Raw genomic sequence first — 17,454 nt, forward strand, 5'->3', positions numbered from 1 at the left:
TCTCTCCCTTTTGCAGGCGACTATTCACCTGGCATCTAAGGTAACTAATATACAGTAAAACAACAGAATAAAATGTGAAGTACTAGTTTACATTCTAAACTGTGTGCAGTGCATGGAAGACAAAAATGTAATTTATGGCAGCAGGTGAGATGTTGAAACAAACACAAATCTGCTGAAACCTGGCCTTCTATGGAGCAAGTTCTGCTGAAATTACCTGGTTTCTGCTGACACCTGGTGGACTAACATGCTCAACTGAGTTCACATAGAGCAGAAAAGATGTTAAACGATGCCTTCACTGAATTTGAACTTGCTTCTTTTTGGGTAGCACATGTACATAAATGCCATTAAACTTCCGACTGACTTCCCTCTATCAAAATATCTCTCTACTTCTAGCTAAAAATGCCTCCATGACATCAAGCAGAGAAACCTTCAGTTTAGATTATGTCATCTTGTTGTTGCTCACAATATGGAGTTTGTATTCATGCTCAATCTGCTTTTTGAGAACTCCTTTAGATGGCATTATCTGAACTCCTATTGATGGAAAGAATTTTTCAGCTAGAAGCAGAGAAATATTTTAATATAGGGAAGTCAGACAGAAGGAAGTTTAAAAGCATAAATGTGCATTTGCACCCTAAAGCCTAAAGCAAGTTGAAAAATGGTGAAATGGCCCTTTAAGGAGATGCTTTGAGGATTCGTTTTACAATATATTTTTACTGCATGTAACCCTGACAAATAGCACATTAAAATAATTCAATTCAGTAAAAAACAGTTTGTGTTGCTTTTATTAGAAACAGTGGAGATCCAGTTTTAAGTAGTGCATAGAGAAGTTTAACGGTCAAACTTACAGATGTTGTGGATGGATTTGGTACATATTATCATCCATTTTGATATTATCTGGACCCCAGAAATACAGTCACTAAAATTTAGTGAAGGCCTATTGGATTTGAAACAACATACCTGTTTTGTAACATTCAACACAACAGGACAGGAAAGAACATTATATTATCATTATCAATATTGTATTATATATCATATATTAACACTTCGGCAATGGACAGCAAATGCACTGATTCTCCTCTTGATCATCTTCTGATGGCTAAAATGGTTTTGTGTTTGTCATGTTCTCAGGAAAATGCTTGAGTTTGTGTCATCAGAGGTTGATGAGGAACGTACAGCATTTGATAATTCTGTCAATGTCTTTGGTTTGTTGTGACCTTGGCAATTTCAGAAATAAAGAGTCATAAAGACTGTTTAGCCCGTTTACTAACAATTACATATACTGCCTATTAAGTGAACCTCTGTCCAAATAATATTACAGTCTACAACCACAACTTTCTACCTATAGCAGAGTGGGTATAAAGATTGGTATCCTCATACAAATGAAGACATTTTTCAATAATACTTTTGGAAACAGAGAGGAACCACAAATAAGGCAATTTAAGTTCTATTTCAACAACTTGATAGCATTTCTTCCAAGGCATCACAGAGGCCATACTAAAAGTAATACAGTGACTAAAAGGTGGTAAACCTGGAGTTAACTTTAAACACTACAGTTCAAATGTTCTGTACTTCACACCTGATGGGACATGAAACCGGTGTGAGATAAACATTAAAGCATTGTAAAATGCTTGTGCCTACTTTTATCGTCTAAACTGTGGTATTTTTTTGTGCAATAATTCAGAGCAAATTATTTCCAATTATTGTCAAATGGTAATGCCTTAAGTTAAACTACAATAAAAGTTTCTAATAACATGTTAACATCGTGCAAAATTAGTGGAAACCACCCAGTTCTCAGAAAAAAAAAATCTAAAAATTCTTGTCTGCAATGTTGGATCTCAGACCTAGGGATCTAAGATTAATTACATATTTGCTGTTTGGCTGTTAAAAAACTTGATCAGCTGTAATGTGATGTATAATTGATCTGTAATAAATAGGCTAAAACATGCAAACCACCTCTACAATCCTTTAATACAGCAGATGAATCCTGAGGATCCTACGTTCTTTTAGCAGGTTTGGCGGTGAGCTGCCGTTCTCTCTCGAGCTCCTTCTCACGCTGCTGCTCCTTTTCCAGTGCCTCCTTCTGCTTTTGTTGCTGCAGCTTCAAGGCTCTTTTCTGAAGGGAAACAAGGTGTAACATTTTTTCAGACATTAGAGCACTGTGTAATTATTCCTGATGTTACAAAAACATTCACGTTAAATCTCCATAAGGTGGGAAATACCTTCAGCTTAGTTGTTTTTTCATGGAGCAGAATCATTTCCTTCCTTATGTTCACTAGTTTATTGTGATAAACTTTCGCCTCTGTAAACTACAAATAAGAAACTGGATCAAAAATCATTTCCACTGTCCGATTTACACAAAACTAACAATGAATTTATATGGCAGATTAGAATTCAGTCTAAACTTACCAATGAATTGAGGTCTAGTAAGGCGTTACATTCTCTGAACTTGGTGACTTCTTGGTCCAGTGTGTCTAACAATATCAGCTGATTTTGTCTAAAATACGAATAAATATGACAAATAGCAGTTCATTCAGCCTTAATGGCATATTACTGAATATTTAGAAAATCATTTCAGTGACCTTTAAATCGTATCGTCCACAATTATTATTGTGGACAAAAGTATTACAGATGGTCAGTCTTCTAAAATCCTGTTCCGTCTCGCTCTGCTTACAGTCTGGTTTAGCTCGTTTGCCTGTGCATTAACCTCTGTTACAGTTCAAAAATGTTTAAAAACACATCGCCAGAAATACCCCTCCACTGGGTGGCATATTTCTTCCTTCAAACGCATATGAACAACCACATTTTGCCCCAAAAGCTCATAATTGTCATTATTTTGTACAGTGTATTTTGTTCACATCAGTTATATGTATAATAATTCAGAAAATTGACCAAAACTATCCATTATTGCCATGACATCTTTCAGAATCAACAGGTTAAAAACCTAATACACATATTATTCAAGCACGGGAAGGAGGTGTCCCAGTAAAATGTGCATACATTATTTGTGAAGTTGTAGTTGTAGTATTTGTTCTATATGGCTTATAAATACTACATTACCAGAAAATACATGGCTGTAACATGCATTTTTGCCTAACACATCATTACCTAAGCCATCTTCTAATTTACTTTGTGTTAATGTCTGTGTATGTATCACTTGCACAAATCGTAAATACTCACGTGAGCTCTTGAAGTGCCTGTTTAGAGTTCTGTAGATCTGGAAGGTAGTGAGAAAGTAATCCCTCTGTGAGTTTGTCTACAACTTTTTTATCCACAAACACATTCTCTGTGGGGGTTACGCTCTCCAGATGCAACAGCTCCTGATGTGCCAGCTGGTGATCTGTCAAATATGTAAGCAAGTATGTGAAAGTACAAAGCATTAAGCATTGCATCACTAAAGTCCTGTGTATAACTGAATCAATTATTTTTCATCTTCAGTGCTTTCATGACAATATTAGTCATTAGTCAACATCTATTTATTCAAACATTTAGAGTACAATGTAAGATTCCATGGTTTTGAATTGATTTTTTATATAAATGCAGTCAATTAATGTTATCTTAACTGTTCCCAAGACACTCACTTGACAATGTTGGTGTAATTATCAGGCAACCCTAGACATTTTCCCCTGTATATTCTTTTTCCACGGACATACTTGAAGTAACATGTTGCCTATTAATTACATATCTTAAACAGTGTCATCCTAATTCTTTTCTAATCTTGCATCATATATCATCTGGTATTGATGCTATTGTCTAATTTGCTGCAGTGACTGGTTAATCCTTAAAGAATCCTGTGCCAGGAAACACCATTGGAAGATTATTATTTACTGTTACAATAGTGATCCTATGAATTATGCTGCAATGTTGCATAAAAAATATTTATACCTCTCTATAATGCATTGGCTGTTCTCATTGCCCATCTGCTTTGTCCCTACAACTGATTTGACTTTCGTCATTGCCTGTACTGGGTATTTTAAATCTCAGTATAAATGTTAGCAGGGAGAGCTGCTGAGTTTACTCATAAAAGTGAGTTTATCCATTATACATAAATTAGGCTTGTGAAAAGTGTAATGTAATATTATATTTGTGTCTGGGCAAGCTTACTACAGACTTCAGGTTTATTTTAACTTCGGTTTCAGGCATGGTGATTACATGAAGAGACAGGTGATAATGAGACAGTCTGAATGTACAGAAGAACTGTGGCAATTTTGATGATTCTACATTGAAAAACGAAGAACAGGAGCTGCTGTATAGTCTTGTTGAGGCTACACGTGGATTTAAATGACACATATAGTTAAGTGCAAGTGGCCTGATCATTGCAAGCCAGGCTGGTGCAGACAGTAGAGCGCGGGTTGGTCATACACACCTTCACTATGTTGACGCTCACTCTGAGACGAAGGTCCTTCATCTTCCATACCTCCTACCTCCATCTGCAAAGACCCTACTGATTGCCTTTATAATCTGAAAAGAGGCGTCATGATATTAAAGAGATGCATCTCACGTTTTTATCAGATGGATATTATCAGCTGAAAGACTACTCTGGGAAGACAGCGTATCACAACATTGAACATTTTAAATACTGAGGAAGTGTTGAGCTAGCCTGGCGAGCTGCTTCACGATAATGTGTAACTGCAGCACGAAGTTACCAACCGGATACACGCCTCGGCCAACAACATCTTACCTGTTTGCAAGTCTATTTAGCAGCACTTGCAGACGTGAGGAGCACAGACTTGTTGACAAAAGGCAGAACAAATACAAGATTTTAGAGTCGATGCTACGTCCGCACAAACCTCATGTGACCCGTGCGTCATCACGTGTGATCGTGCGTCGTCACGTGAATTCGGGTGAAACGCAACATGCTAGTTACTCAGAATGCGGATGTGGTGATGAGATGCTGTGATATTTACAGCAGTATCACTATGGTAGTTTTTAAATGATAAGACAAACCAACTTTATACAAACATTGAAATACATCTATGGGTAGGTGCCGTTTATATCTTCTAACAACAGCAGCACACTACAAAGTGGTGTATCTGTCGCATATTGACATGACAAGATAGCTAACCTTTATGAGCTAGCTGGTTACTGTTTAGCCACGGGTGTTCTTTACTGAACTCAAAGTTTATCAGCCTATGATAGAATGTGAGTGACTCAGTGAGTCTAATAAATCAAGTCACCAACTGGATAATGGCAAGAGTGCTTTTTGATGTCTTTGTAAATAGCTCTGAATCTGAAAAAAAAAAAAAAATTTGTTGGGTTTTTGTTTTTTGGTATCACTTTCTTATTCCCCCAGATGCAAAAATGGAGTGGAAATACGAGATTGCAGTCGGACTCCACAACATAACGTAGATGTGAATGATTACCTCGGAGGAAAGTTACCTACATCAAGAGCTCATTTGTGTACACCTGGGCTGGCCTATGTATTAAAGATGTCGGGTGGGAACCTCTTTTCCAAGATGCGGTCTGCCTTCAGAAGAGAGCCGACCGACTGGGACCTGAGCGACACGGCGAACTTCGACTTATCTGACGAGCTAGTGGAGGATGAGACTCCCAAATTCAACAAGCTCAAAGTGGTGGTGTCCGGAGACATGTCGGATTACTCTGCCGGGGCACCATCCAACGGAGTGGCGGTGAACACCATGGTGGTGACTGCGGACGATGATGATGACTCCCTGCTCGACTCCAATCTGAGCAGCCCCGGGTGGAACATGGATCCCTGTGACAACTGTACCAAGAAGAGGGAGAGTGTCAAGCACAAGAGGGTGATGAAGAGGCTGGCCATAGCAGCTTTGCTGTATTTCTTTTTTATGACGGGGGAAATTATAGGTAAGCGGGTACAGAGTGATTGAGATACTACATAATCACATCATCACTAACCTGCTGAACATTAATTGTGATCATAAAAAGTTAAACTGTCTACCAAAGTTTCTCAGCATGCAAATTGCTGGTCTGGATTTCTAAGTAAAGAACTTCCCAGACACCTTGGGCTCCATGGGTCCCAGAAAGCCTAAGCTTATTACTATACAGTATATTTTGGGGCTAGGTCATTAAGTTAACGAATGATTTATTAGAAAGTTTTAACATGTAAAAACTTGCATTGTCTCACGCACATTCAAATATTCAAAAAAATGTATGCTCAATCTAAAATAAAAAACGAACAAATATTCACACATCGTATCATTAATATGATTTGATCAATACTGTGTTGTAGTTTATTTTCCAAATTAACACATACATTTACCAAAATACAAAAGAACATTTATAGTACCCATGGATCCATCTGATAGTTCACATACTGATAGTTCTTATATGATACTATCATGTATGCCAGGATGAAGCCACACCCATCTAAACTTGTATTCTATCTTCACGCACACAACATTGCACACAATTTTTATTTTTCACTTTGGCTTGTCTTTTCAGGTGGTTATGTGTCAAACAGCTTAGCCATTATGACTGATGCTGTGCACATGTTAGCCGACGTTGTGGGCATTTTGTTTTCTATGCTGGCCCTCTGGCTCTCCACCAAGCCACCAACCAAGAAATTCTCTTTTGGACTGCATCGCCTCGGTACGTCTCCAATTTCCGTAGAATCAAGCTTCTTATTTTCACATCCTCTTTGTCACAGTTCAAAGTGTTTGTTCAGCAGTGTCCAAGCCCGATGACATTACAGCTATCTTGAATGTATTTATAAATAGAGATGGAAGTTATTGATAGTTGTGCCATTTTATTTAGATCAATGTATAAATAATAAAATTCAATGTGTGTTAAGCTGTTTTACAGAAGTGTTAAGAACTGTATGGTCATTTGGCAGGCTGTGCTACTGTTGTTGCTGTTTTGCATTATACAGACATACAGTCATTTCTGTTATGTAGCCTAGCTTTGTTAATATTAGGGGGGTGGATAAAATAATAGAAGTACCTGTCAGCCTTATGCAGTAGGTTTCAATGGCATGACAGACTACAGCCTCCTGAACAGAGTCTCTAAAACAATTTGACCAACTATTTTAATTTTTCTTTTCATTTGTTTTACATGCTTTAGCAAAGACAAAACAGAGTGGATATTCTTCTGTCAGGTGATCAGAAATATGTATCCAAGTGAATGATAGTGTTGCTATGTACTATAATCGCCAAGCAACTGTTTGCTTACGTGATTGTATATCAATGATATGTTTATTGCTGTCATGTTATATCTCATCAGTTCATATGTGAACTTGTTTCGACTTTGTTATATTTTCAACTTTTATTTTCATCAGACTGGTGTTATTCATATTATTGTAACCCATATTGCTTGGTCCTGAGCATAGCCTAAATGTTTGTTTTTGTTTTAATTAGGGGCTAAAATAGTTAATGGGCTGTGCTTATAGCACTTTTCCATTTACATTTACATTTACATTTAGTCATTTAGCAGACGCTTTTATCCAAAGCGACTTACAAGTGAGGTACAAGGCAAGCAAAAATCTAAGTCAAGGAGAAAACATCAAAGCAAAGTCCTATCCGAAAAGTGTTCACAGTTCACGAGATACAAGTGCAAGAGAGCAGAAAGGTTTTTGTTTTTTTTTTCCAATTTTCCAATCATTTGAATAATCTGTAAGTTGTACTCCCACTTAAAAAGACACATGCTTTCTGTCTGATTATTGTTCTTTCTATTTACAATGGATGTTATCTTCCTGGCATAGAGGTGATATCAGCAGTGCTTAGTGTGATGCTCATCTACATTCTGACAACCATACTGCTTTATGAGGCGGTTCAGAGGACAGTACACCAGGACTTCGGCATAGATGGAGATGTCATGCTCATCACTGCAGCTGTGGGTGTGGCTGTTAACCTCATGTAAGTCAAGCATTAATGTAAATGTATGTTCGGAAATAACCATGAGGCTTTTCCAAACTGAGGTGCAGTAACATGGCAACACTGAATGTATGCCAGTGAGTGGAGAGTGTCAGTAAAAGTTTAACTCTCCAGTAAAAGTGTAACTATAACTTGCAGTTTTACAAGTGCAGTAAGTTGCTGATCCAGAGTGTGTAATGTTTCACCACAGTTTTAGGTGAATAGTTGAAAACTCACTCTTTCTTAGTCAGTCTAACCATCATGTGACCTTTGACAAATGAATAACATGTCAAGGCTTAAAATAAATCCCTTTTTTCCTTAGAATGGGTTTTCTGTTAAACCAAGGTGGTCATCTCCACTCTCATGGCCATGGTCACTCTCACGGCCCTGCAGTAGGGTCACAGTCAGCTGGGTCAAGCCATGATCAGAGGCCCCATGGTAGCCTGGCTGTCAGGGCTGCCTTCATCCATGCACTGGGAGACCTCCTTCAGAGTGTCGGGGTGCTCATAGCTGCCTACATTGTCCGCTTCAAGGTGCCTTGACTTTTTACCAATTTACATTTACATACCGTACTTTTGATGATATTCCTGGAATCTTTGTGTAGGAAATAATCTTTTCTAGCTAATATAATGAAACATTTCTTTCAGTAGACTACATAGACTTTCCTTAATTAATATTCATTAAGGAAATTAATTAATATAAGGATTCATATTAATATGAATACAGTTGTTTTGTAATGAAATGTTTTACAGGTTTGCTATTTCCTAGTAACTTCTTTAAAGCTTCCTGTAGCTTCTTGTGGTTTGTTAGTATTTGCAGGGGTTAGTCTAGTTAGTTTGGTTGAGTTTATTTTTAAGAATGGAATTGCTCCATTTAAACGGGGGATGGCTGTAGCATTTAAACCCCACTCAACATTTATTATCTATTAATAATAGATGTTTTATTTATGCTCAAATGTTTGTGCAGATGCATGTGCACCTGCTAACCCCTAAAGAAAAATCTCAATGCTGTGCTTGCCTAGCATTTATAAATGTTGGAAGTGTAACAACTGATGTTCTCTGTTTTGCATATATGTAGTACAAAAATATATGGTTCATTCCAAGAAATGTCTTAAGAGACAATAGGGAAATAAGTTAGAATTTTTGGGCCGATAAAAATAAACATGACAATTATTTAAAACTGCATTATGTGTAAAAGAACAATTTGCACCCACCAGATTCATAATTCTACACATTTATATTGTGTCTAGAGAACCATGTCTTGGATAAGACAGGGTAAAGAACATGGGTAAAGAATGCTCAGCAACCACATAAGAGCCTGTGCAAAGTATTGACTTAGTTGATCCCCCATTTCTTACTCAGAGTATAAGAAGATTAAATATGCAATAAGTTGCATTTATAAAACACAAAACGTCCCCATTGTTTACAGTTTCCACCAAAAAATTAACACTTGCTAACAATATGTTGTATTATGCAGTGATTTGTTTTTCAATTATGTACTTCTATTAGATTATTTACCAAGATTGCTAGACACATGCATTAATGATATTAATATGTTTTAAGACATGGGTCACACTTTTATTTTTGCTGACCTGATCAAACCCTGTGTCTTCACAGCCGGAGCTCAAGTTGGCAGATCCCATTTGCACTTACATCTTCTCCGCTCTGGTTCTCTTTACCACATTCCGCATTCTAAGAGACACCATAGTTATTGTGCTGGAGGGTAAGTCTTGGCTCTAGAGTCCGGTCAGATTTTGATGTTCAGTGTTACAAGTTTAGCATGAGTACATTTTCGGGGTGTTTTGATCTTCCCGTCAGGAGTTCCCAGGCACCTGGATACTCAGCGTATTAAAGAGGACCTTCTGAAGCTAGAAGATGTTCAATCAGTTGATGAGCTAAATGTCTGGGCATTGACAGCTGACAAGACGGCAGCACTCGTACATCTCCAGCTCAGTGAGTAGTAGTAGGAGAATGACTTCGGCAAAAAACAAAATAATTTTCAAAAATAAAAGTAAAATCCACATTTTACATTCAGACTAAAAAGTAGTTACCGATATTGGATGTTACTTTATCTTTGGTTACACACCTACCAAATTAGTATGTTTTTCATCAGTCAATAATTACTGACTTTAATAATGAAATATTCATAAACACTCTAAATGTGTTACATAATATTTTATACATACAGAGAGAATTCAGACATTTGAATAATTGGGATTTTTACCATAATTCAGAATGGCCAAAATGTAAATTTTTTTCCCCCACATAAAATGTAAAATTGCACGATAATTTACTCAAACAACCAAGTCCACTAGATAAACTACCAGTCACAGTGATTACAGCTTGAAGTGTTCTTGAGCAAGTCTTTGTTGGCTTAGTTTGTGTGGAGTTTGACTTCTCTCTTGTTTAAGATATTCTCATAATCAAGTGAGTTGGATCTTGCTCATCCACAAACATCTCCAACTTTTTCCACAGTTTATCTGAATAATTTGTGTCCATTTGAGCTGCTTTTGGCTTGGCCACTTCTGTTTAGATTCGGATTCTAGTGTTGATTTGAAATGTCAGTCAACTGTCAACAGAAAATGTTTGTCTTGGGTCTTTATTCCATTCTAGCAAGATCTGCTGTGGGATTTGTTTACATTTGACTTTAATCTTTGTTTTAGTGATGCTACCACCATCAGGCTTCACAGTAGGGATGATATGCTGACTTGTTCTGCCAAATGGAGCAAATGTTGTAAATGTTGCGGTCTGGCTCAAGACTTCAAGGCTCAAGGCTCAAAATTTATCATTTCATAAGACCACACAGTGTGTTTGTTTTTCATCCTTTGAGAGATTTGAGTAATGTTTTGTATCCCTCACCTTGCATCTTTGCACCTTCTATGCTCGTAAAAAAAAAAACCAAAAACGCAGATTACTGTGCATTTAAACCAGTGACAAAAATTCAGGCCTTTGCATCATAAAATAAAAATACTGGGTGGTAAACTTTTTACCCAAAGCACTGTGAAAACATACATGTATGGCATAGGGTATGCTAGTCCTATGCTGAGTCTCTTACCCATAAGATCTGAGACGTTTCATGAAAATGGTTTAGCAGTTTCTCCACAAGAGGGAGCTGTTTTATTATTGTCACGTCACATAGATCAGCGGCTTTTGGCTTGTCCCTTCAGGGGTCACCACAGCAGAACAGGCTCCACACATTGATTTGACACGAGTTTTTATTTACGCCGGATGCCCTTCCCATTTTTATCTGGGTTCAGGACTGGCACCAAGGTGGCTCAACCTGCAGGAAACACGGTGGCTGCAACTTAGAACTGCAGATGTTGACATCTGTGTAAATAATAACTGTTTAGTCTGTTAGCTGTTCCTGTGCCTCCTGATTGGTGTTGTGCAATTGGTGTTTAAAGATTTAAAAAGTCACAGAACGTACTCACCGAATTGAGACTGACATTAGAGATTAATGAAACGTATTTATAGATCATGACCTTTTAATTTATGCTTAAAAAGCATAAATAAACAAAAGCAACACTCTAATGAATGTTAACACTTTTAACACAATTTCATAGTGCCAAAAGCTAGTGAGCCACTATAAAGTACCAGATGAATTATAGATATAATATAAACCATAATTTAAACTACCCTGTTGGACAGGACCTGATCGGTCATAAATGAGGCAACCACTATTTTGACAAAGATCATACAGTACATTTACATAGTGTTAAACATAAAATATTGAATTCCCCATTCCATTTTTCCACTGCACCTGTTCAAAGTTGCTTCCTCATAATGAACAGTATTGACAAACACCGGACATGTTCCCTTATCCACAGAGGTGTTCTATTTATTAGTTTAGAATGATATTTAATTTTAAATGCTTTTTTTCTGTTCACAGCGCCCTCTAGTGCCAACAACTGGGAGGATGTCCAGGCAAAAGCCCGCCACCTACTACTTCACACCTATAGTCTCACCAGGTGCACAGTGCAGGTCCAGACATACAGACCGAGGCCAGTACACATTTGTGCCCAGTGCCAGACACCCAGCGCCTGAAGTGAGGCTGGGAATTAATTTGACTTCCACAGTGCATTTAACGGAGCCATTGCACAGAGAATAACATAACAAATGCCCTGGATGTTGCAGTGCTGTCACAGCTGAGTGCCATGGCAGGAACCCCACTATAAAGTATATAAGTGAAAAAAGACTGGACCCAAGGGACAGTTAGTGGAACAAAAACAGAAATCTAATTCAAGGATCACCTTCCAGGGAACTTAGACTCTTACACTTAAGTGTTGGGAGTGTGCAGGTAAAGTGCTTTAGATCAGAAGAATGAAAAATACTCACTCTCAATTCACCAGTAAAAGCCTATTCCAACAGATGACTTTTTTTATTATACAGTTTGAATTATTACAACTGATATTTTGTCATCAGTTGAAAATGGTACTTTTTGTTACTACGTAAGTGTGAGGAATAATACTTTATTATTTGCTAAGGATGTCACTAAATTAAAGGTACCTCATGTCAACTTTACTCCTCACTATAAATGAGGCATAAAACCTTTATCATTGTGTCCCTTTAGTAGATATTACATGTGATCAACTGCACTTCATCCTTTATATTATTCAGCCGAATTTTTAAGATGATAACATTCTTAAAGTAGTCTGTATCGGCTGTAATGACCAACACTGAAAATATGTTGACACTGATAATTTAATCTGGCATGTGTTTGAATTAACTGTGCTGAGCAGGTAACTGACAATCAATAAAGTTCACTTACTGAATAATTTGCTACAGTGCGTAGAGTGACCTCCAGTATGGTTTCACATTTTTTTTAAATGTCATTTATTGACATTAAATTATTGCAGACAGGTTTGTGAAATTTTCAGTGTTTTGGAGCTGAGATGATGTGAGCGAGAACGGTGTGAGTTGAAATTTGCCAATAATGCTGTTTCTAGTGTTTTCTCAATTGTATGAGAGTTTATTGGAAACCCTAGTACATTTGAGGTAATGCTTCTGAAGGCGAATCAGGAACTGAATAACTGTTTTTGTTTCTAATAAAGTATTTAATCTTTTGAGTATCTCAGTGTAATTTCTCTAAACAAATTAAATTAAGGAAATAACGTGATCCCTCAAGATGGGTATTAGTATTCTAAAAATGCTATTAAATCAAATTCTCTCAATGTTTTTTATTAAGAATACTGGTGCAACACTAGATGGTGCAACAGTATAGCTGGTACCTGAGGAATTGTTATGATGACATCAACCTACTTTATAATTCTTTGTTTTATTTTACATTTTAGAAGATGATGCTCACAGTGAATGAAAGGAAGTGTGAAACACATTTCTGTCCAAAGACCTTGTTTTTCCACTTGATAAAACTCAAAATTATGACTATTTACTTGCATATTGTGGCTTTTTTTATTGACGACATGTATTAACTGGGAGTGTCTCAGTTTCCAAGCAAGAGGGGAGTGTTTCTCTGGACAGAACCAGTTTACAGTAATCACATGACTGCCCTGCCTTCCTCTAGGGAAGAGCCTGACCAATTTCAGTGTCTGTGAGCTTAAATGAGCCTGAAAAGAAAATGTCAGTTAGTTTCATTTTTAATAGAAACATATAAGATAAATATGCTTTTACAACAGTTGTAATTCTTAGCTGTTGGACACATTTTCTCTGCTTTATATGTGGGGTAAAGAAAGAGAAAGATGCTTTAACTCTTTATTATTCCTTAATAATTAATTGTAGCTAAACAAGTTAAACCAGGACAAATAAAAGAAAGAGTCACTATAAATGTACTTAAAAACAATTGATAAAAATATAATGCAAATCATGGTGAGACATGGGAAATTTCATCTCTAACTTTTCCTGTGCTTCAAGCAATACCTGCCTCACTCACTAGTCACATGGTCTGTGGTATTATCATGTTCACGACCCAGTCACGTACACAAACTCCAACAGCGCAAACATTAAACAACTTCCTCTTGTTCTTGTTTGCAAAAAAAAAAGCCTTTCAGTTGCACACAGATGGGTAAAATTAACTCATAATTGCAACATGCACCTGTCTGCCTTTAAAGTATTTACATGACTTCCAGCCATCATGCATGCTAGTACTTGTCTACAGTACCTTTTATGATAGGGGAGTGTCTATCACATCAGTTAATAGACAAATGACACATATCCACGAACAGGTGGAAAAGAGGAAGCAAATGTTTTAAATGTGGGATAGTCTTTTTGACATTTGCATACATTCCAACATGAATTTAAATGAAACAGAATGGTTTGAAAATTGCAACCTGATAAAACAACAGACCAGGAAACGATAGCTATGCCCATCCTTCTCTTACCTCACCCTTTGTGAAATATTCAATAATTCATTGGAGAACCATCCAAGTTGTTTATGACAGACAAGGGCTACAGTCAGATACTGTAGGGGGCATTCAGATGTTTTCCCACTCTAAAACATAAGATAGATGTTAAGAGGATTGCCTCTTACTGAATGAAACATATGTGGGAGTGTTGAATACATGCAGCCATAAACATAAGTAGATGAGTAGATGAGGGCATTTGCTCATTACTTTGGATGCCAGAAATTGCAACCATCCCAGCTGTCCACACCTCACATTTTCTTATTTGCAAACAGCATTCAAGTAGGTTTGTTTAAACATTTATTGATCAAAAAGTGAAAAACATTTTACATTTTTACCTACATTTTACTGAAGGTTGTTGTTGACATGTTTCTGTTTAACTTTACCAGCTGCTGTGTAGATATGTCATCTAATAAATTCCCCAAAACTTAAAAATAAATAAATAAATTAACCTTTAAGTGCAGAGAGTTTAGTTGGAGGATATGATCTTTATTAGCTGATTGCTTGTTTGAACGTGTGAGCATTGTGCGACTTATCACATAAGGACAGGTCAGGGTCATCTGATGACACCCAATATTGATGGCTACACTTCATTTAAATGTGACTGTTCCATGCTATCGGTGTTGTGCATGCTGCATTATTGGCATGTTTAGGTGGAGAGAGCTGTTATTACTGTTATAAGTTACAATTATGTTTTTTTGCTATATGAAAGAGTCTGTGATCTGTAACAAAGTCCCTTCAATCATATTTTAACTAGACATAAACATGAGTTAACTGGCGATATTAATCGTTCTCATTGTCAGCAAAACACCAATTTTGCAATAATGCATTAGTCATACATTCTAAATTCTTCACTGATGATGCAAATTGTAAAAAACAAATCTATTTAAAATCTCAATTTACTGCTCAGTCTTGATTGTCCATTATGAAAGTAGCAGTGAACAAGTAAGAACATACTGTACGTGTGAGGAAATGAATGAGGAACATAGTATCACACAGCACAATGATAAGACTCCTTTGTTTAACAGTTTTGGAATTTCCATGTAGCTGCTTTAGTTTCAGGATGCTGGTGTTGTGTATGCTGGCCCAGTGCCACACATGGGAGAGAAAATAAAAGCAAAACAAAAAATGAACCGTTTTTTTGTGTTTTTTTTTTTTACTTTTTTAATTTTTTTACAGTTTTGGTCTTTTCATTAAATTTTTTGACAATTACAAAAATACAGAATATTACAAATCCTTATCCTCTTATCACATATTTACATTTAATCAAGGCAGCAGTTGTTTTTTTTTTTCCAAATCCAACTAGCAGTGCTTTTGTAGGTCAAACACACTTGGGAGTGTTGTTGCTGGGAGGAGATGTTTTTAGCTCTACACCACAAATCGGTCTAAAGGCATGAATATGATTATTGCTATTTTAGTGACAAAAGCAACACTCTGATGAAGAAAACTGAACATAACACAATGTTAATTTATTGACACAGTACCATACATTATTTACTGTATTTCAATTTAACATGTTCACATTTTATTGTACATTTTAAAGTACAATTAGATAATCTGGGTTACTAAGACTACCCCAGTCAAATTAAACACATAAACTTTTTAGAAATATAAAAATATCCTGCTGTAATTATTTTAACCCAGAGTAAGATGGTCTTTTTTTATCAGTTTGACTTCATTGCAGTATGACATCTGTTAGTGGTTGGATGTCCGTGTGCTGGGCCACCACAGAGCAGGGTGAAACCCCACCAGTTGAGCAGAAGCATTTCCGCACACTGAGTGTCAAAGTGTCCTAGTTTGTGCAGAAAGGATTCTGTTAGACTGATGGGGGGGCAGGTAGTCAGACTTTGAAGGACTGGCTATTTATTTGGTCATGCTCTTCACCAGTTCCAGCTCCTTCACTGGTTTCCACTGCTGGTTGATGGTGATGAGCTGCAGCAAGATGTACAGAAAATACAAAAAACAAAAAAAAAAAAACAAAGCACTGTTATTATGTGACCTACTTGTAAACTCCACACCAATTTAGGTAATCTGAATGTCTATAACGGGGGCGTGTACATCTCCCTAAGTGACTCAGCAAAATGCAGGTTCGCACTGAATGCGGCTGCTTCCATTTAGGAGCCATTAAGTATCAGAGACCCTATTAACAAACATCCATACACTGTAAAACACTAGGTAATATTAGGAATGTAAGAGATTACCTTTTGGGGTTTAGACGGATCCAGTCTTTCCCATGGTTCTGGGTTACTGGTCTTATTTAAACTAAATGAAAAAAACAGAAAATGGTACGTTGTTATTAAGAATTCATTACATACTGAGGGATGACAATTACGTTTTAATCAAAATGAAATCAAATGTGCATTAAGACTCACATAACATCAGTTTTAGTAAAGAGAAAGTAGAGCGAAGCCGAGGTGGCTCCTGTTGCAGCAAAAGCCATGAACCCTATCAGGGGGATCAGCTGGAATAAACATGAACATCTTAATATTAGTTGCATGTATGTTCTACATAAGCTGGATAGCCAATATCCAGAGTGCTAAATCACTTTTATTAGATGTAAAAATCTAAATTTCTTACCTCCTTTTTCTTTCTCAACAGTTGCAGAAATCCACTCATATTTCAAAAATTTCAAATACCTGAAGAGTAAAACAATTTGAATTTCCACTTAACCATTAGGCTAAGAGTCCATTCATTGAAGAAAAATACACTGAATGCTTCAAGGCTGAAAGGATTTTTCCAAGCAAAGCTGAAAAAGCTGAATAGTTTTTGCTAAACCCTTAAAGCCAGTTAGGCTTAGACAAGAAATTCAAAGGTAATTGTGATGTCATGGATTATGTCATTTTAAAGTCATTTTTCACATCATTCTTATAAGTATAAAAGTTTAAAAATGCTTCAGCATTCAGAGTAGACAATAATGCTAATAATAAAGATTAGGATATCATTAGCATTCACAGTGCATTAAAGTTGAATCATGCAGTAGAGATAGCTGCAAATGGAGAATCTCACCTGTTGTTTTCAAGAAGTCCCTGATGTCTCTTAGTGGAGCATCCTGTGAGCCCAGCTGATGTAGCCTGGGTGACGGGTGGTACGAGGTGAAAAGCACGTAGACAGACAGCACTTCCTGCTCAGAAATGCACCAGTGGAGTCCCAGTTGTCAACAGATCCATTTCTCTAATCAATACATTTTCTGAGTTAGCAGCACACTCTTGTGGCCGCATTTGAAAACTGAAAGTGAAGTCCGTGGGTTGTATAGATCTGACATGTTGTTGAAAA

The 17,454-nt window shown here is 36.8% G+C and overlaps 3 protein-coding genes across 3 annotated transcripts; 1 reads left to right on the top strand and 2 right to left on the bottom strand.

Annotated features, from left to right (window-relative positions):
- Positions 1 to 754: 754 nt before the first annotated feature.
- bloc1s6 (biogenesis of lysosomal organelles complex-1, subunit 6, pallidin) lies at positions 755 to 4,838 on the bottom strand. The gene is made up of 6 exons (XM_067495900.1): positions 4,679 to 4,838; positions 4,364 to 4,458; positions 3,178 to 3,337; positions 2,407 to 2,494; positions 2,220 to 2,306; positions 755 to 2,113 (listed from the first exon to the last, which is right to left on the bottom strand). The coding sequence occupies exons 2-6, from the start codon at positions 4,425 to 4,427 to the stop codon at positions 1,994 to 1,996; spliced, it is 519 nt and encodes a 172-aa protein (XP_067352001.1). The 5' UTR covers positions 4,428 to 4,458; positions 4,679 to 4,838; the 3' UTR covers positions 755 to 1,993.
- slc30a4 (solute carrier family 30 member 4) lies at positions 4,837 to 12,888 on the top strand. The gene is made up of 8 exons (XM_067495899.1): positions 4,837 to 4,977; positions 5,291 to 5,823; positions 6,421 to 6,567; positions 7,676 to 7,829; positions 8,149 to 8,359; positions 9,443 to 9,548; positions 9,644 to 9,778; positions 11,715 to 12,888. Exons 1-8 carry the CDS (start codon positions 4,931 to 4,933, stop codon positions 11,867 to 11,869), a joined length of 1,488 nt encoding a protein of 495 aa, XP_067352000.1. The 5' UTR covers positions 4,837 to 4,930; the 3' UTR covers positions 11,870 to 12,888.
- Positions 12,889 to 15,459: 2,571 nt separating this feature from the next.
- Positions 15,460 to 17,326, bottom strand: c2h15orf48 (chromosome 2 C15orf48 homolog). Its single transcript, XM_067495901.1, has 5 exons — positions 17,188 to 17,326; positions 16,759 to 16,817; positions 16,554 to 16,642; positions 16,383 to 16,443; positions 15,460 to 16,113 (listed from the first exon to the last, which is right to left on the bottom strand). Exons 2-5 carry the CDS (start codon positions 16,795 to 16,797, stop codon positions 16,045 to 16,047), a joined length of 258 nt encoding a protein of 85 aa, XP_067352002.1. The 5' UTR covers positions 16,798 to 16,817; positions 17,188 to 17,326; the 3' UTR covers positions 15,460 to 16,044.
- Between the last annotated feature and the right edge of the window lie 128 nt (positions 17,327 to 17,454).

Source organism: Channa argus, chromosome 2 (genome assembly GCF_033026475.1).
Source record: "Channa argus isolate prfri chromosome 2, Channa argus male v1.0, whole genome shotgun sequence".
Lineage (NCBI taxonomy): Eukaryota > Metazoa > Chordata > Actinopteri > Anabantiformes > Channidae > Channa > Channa argus.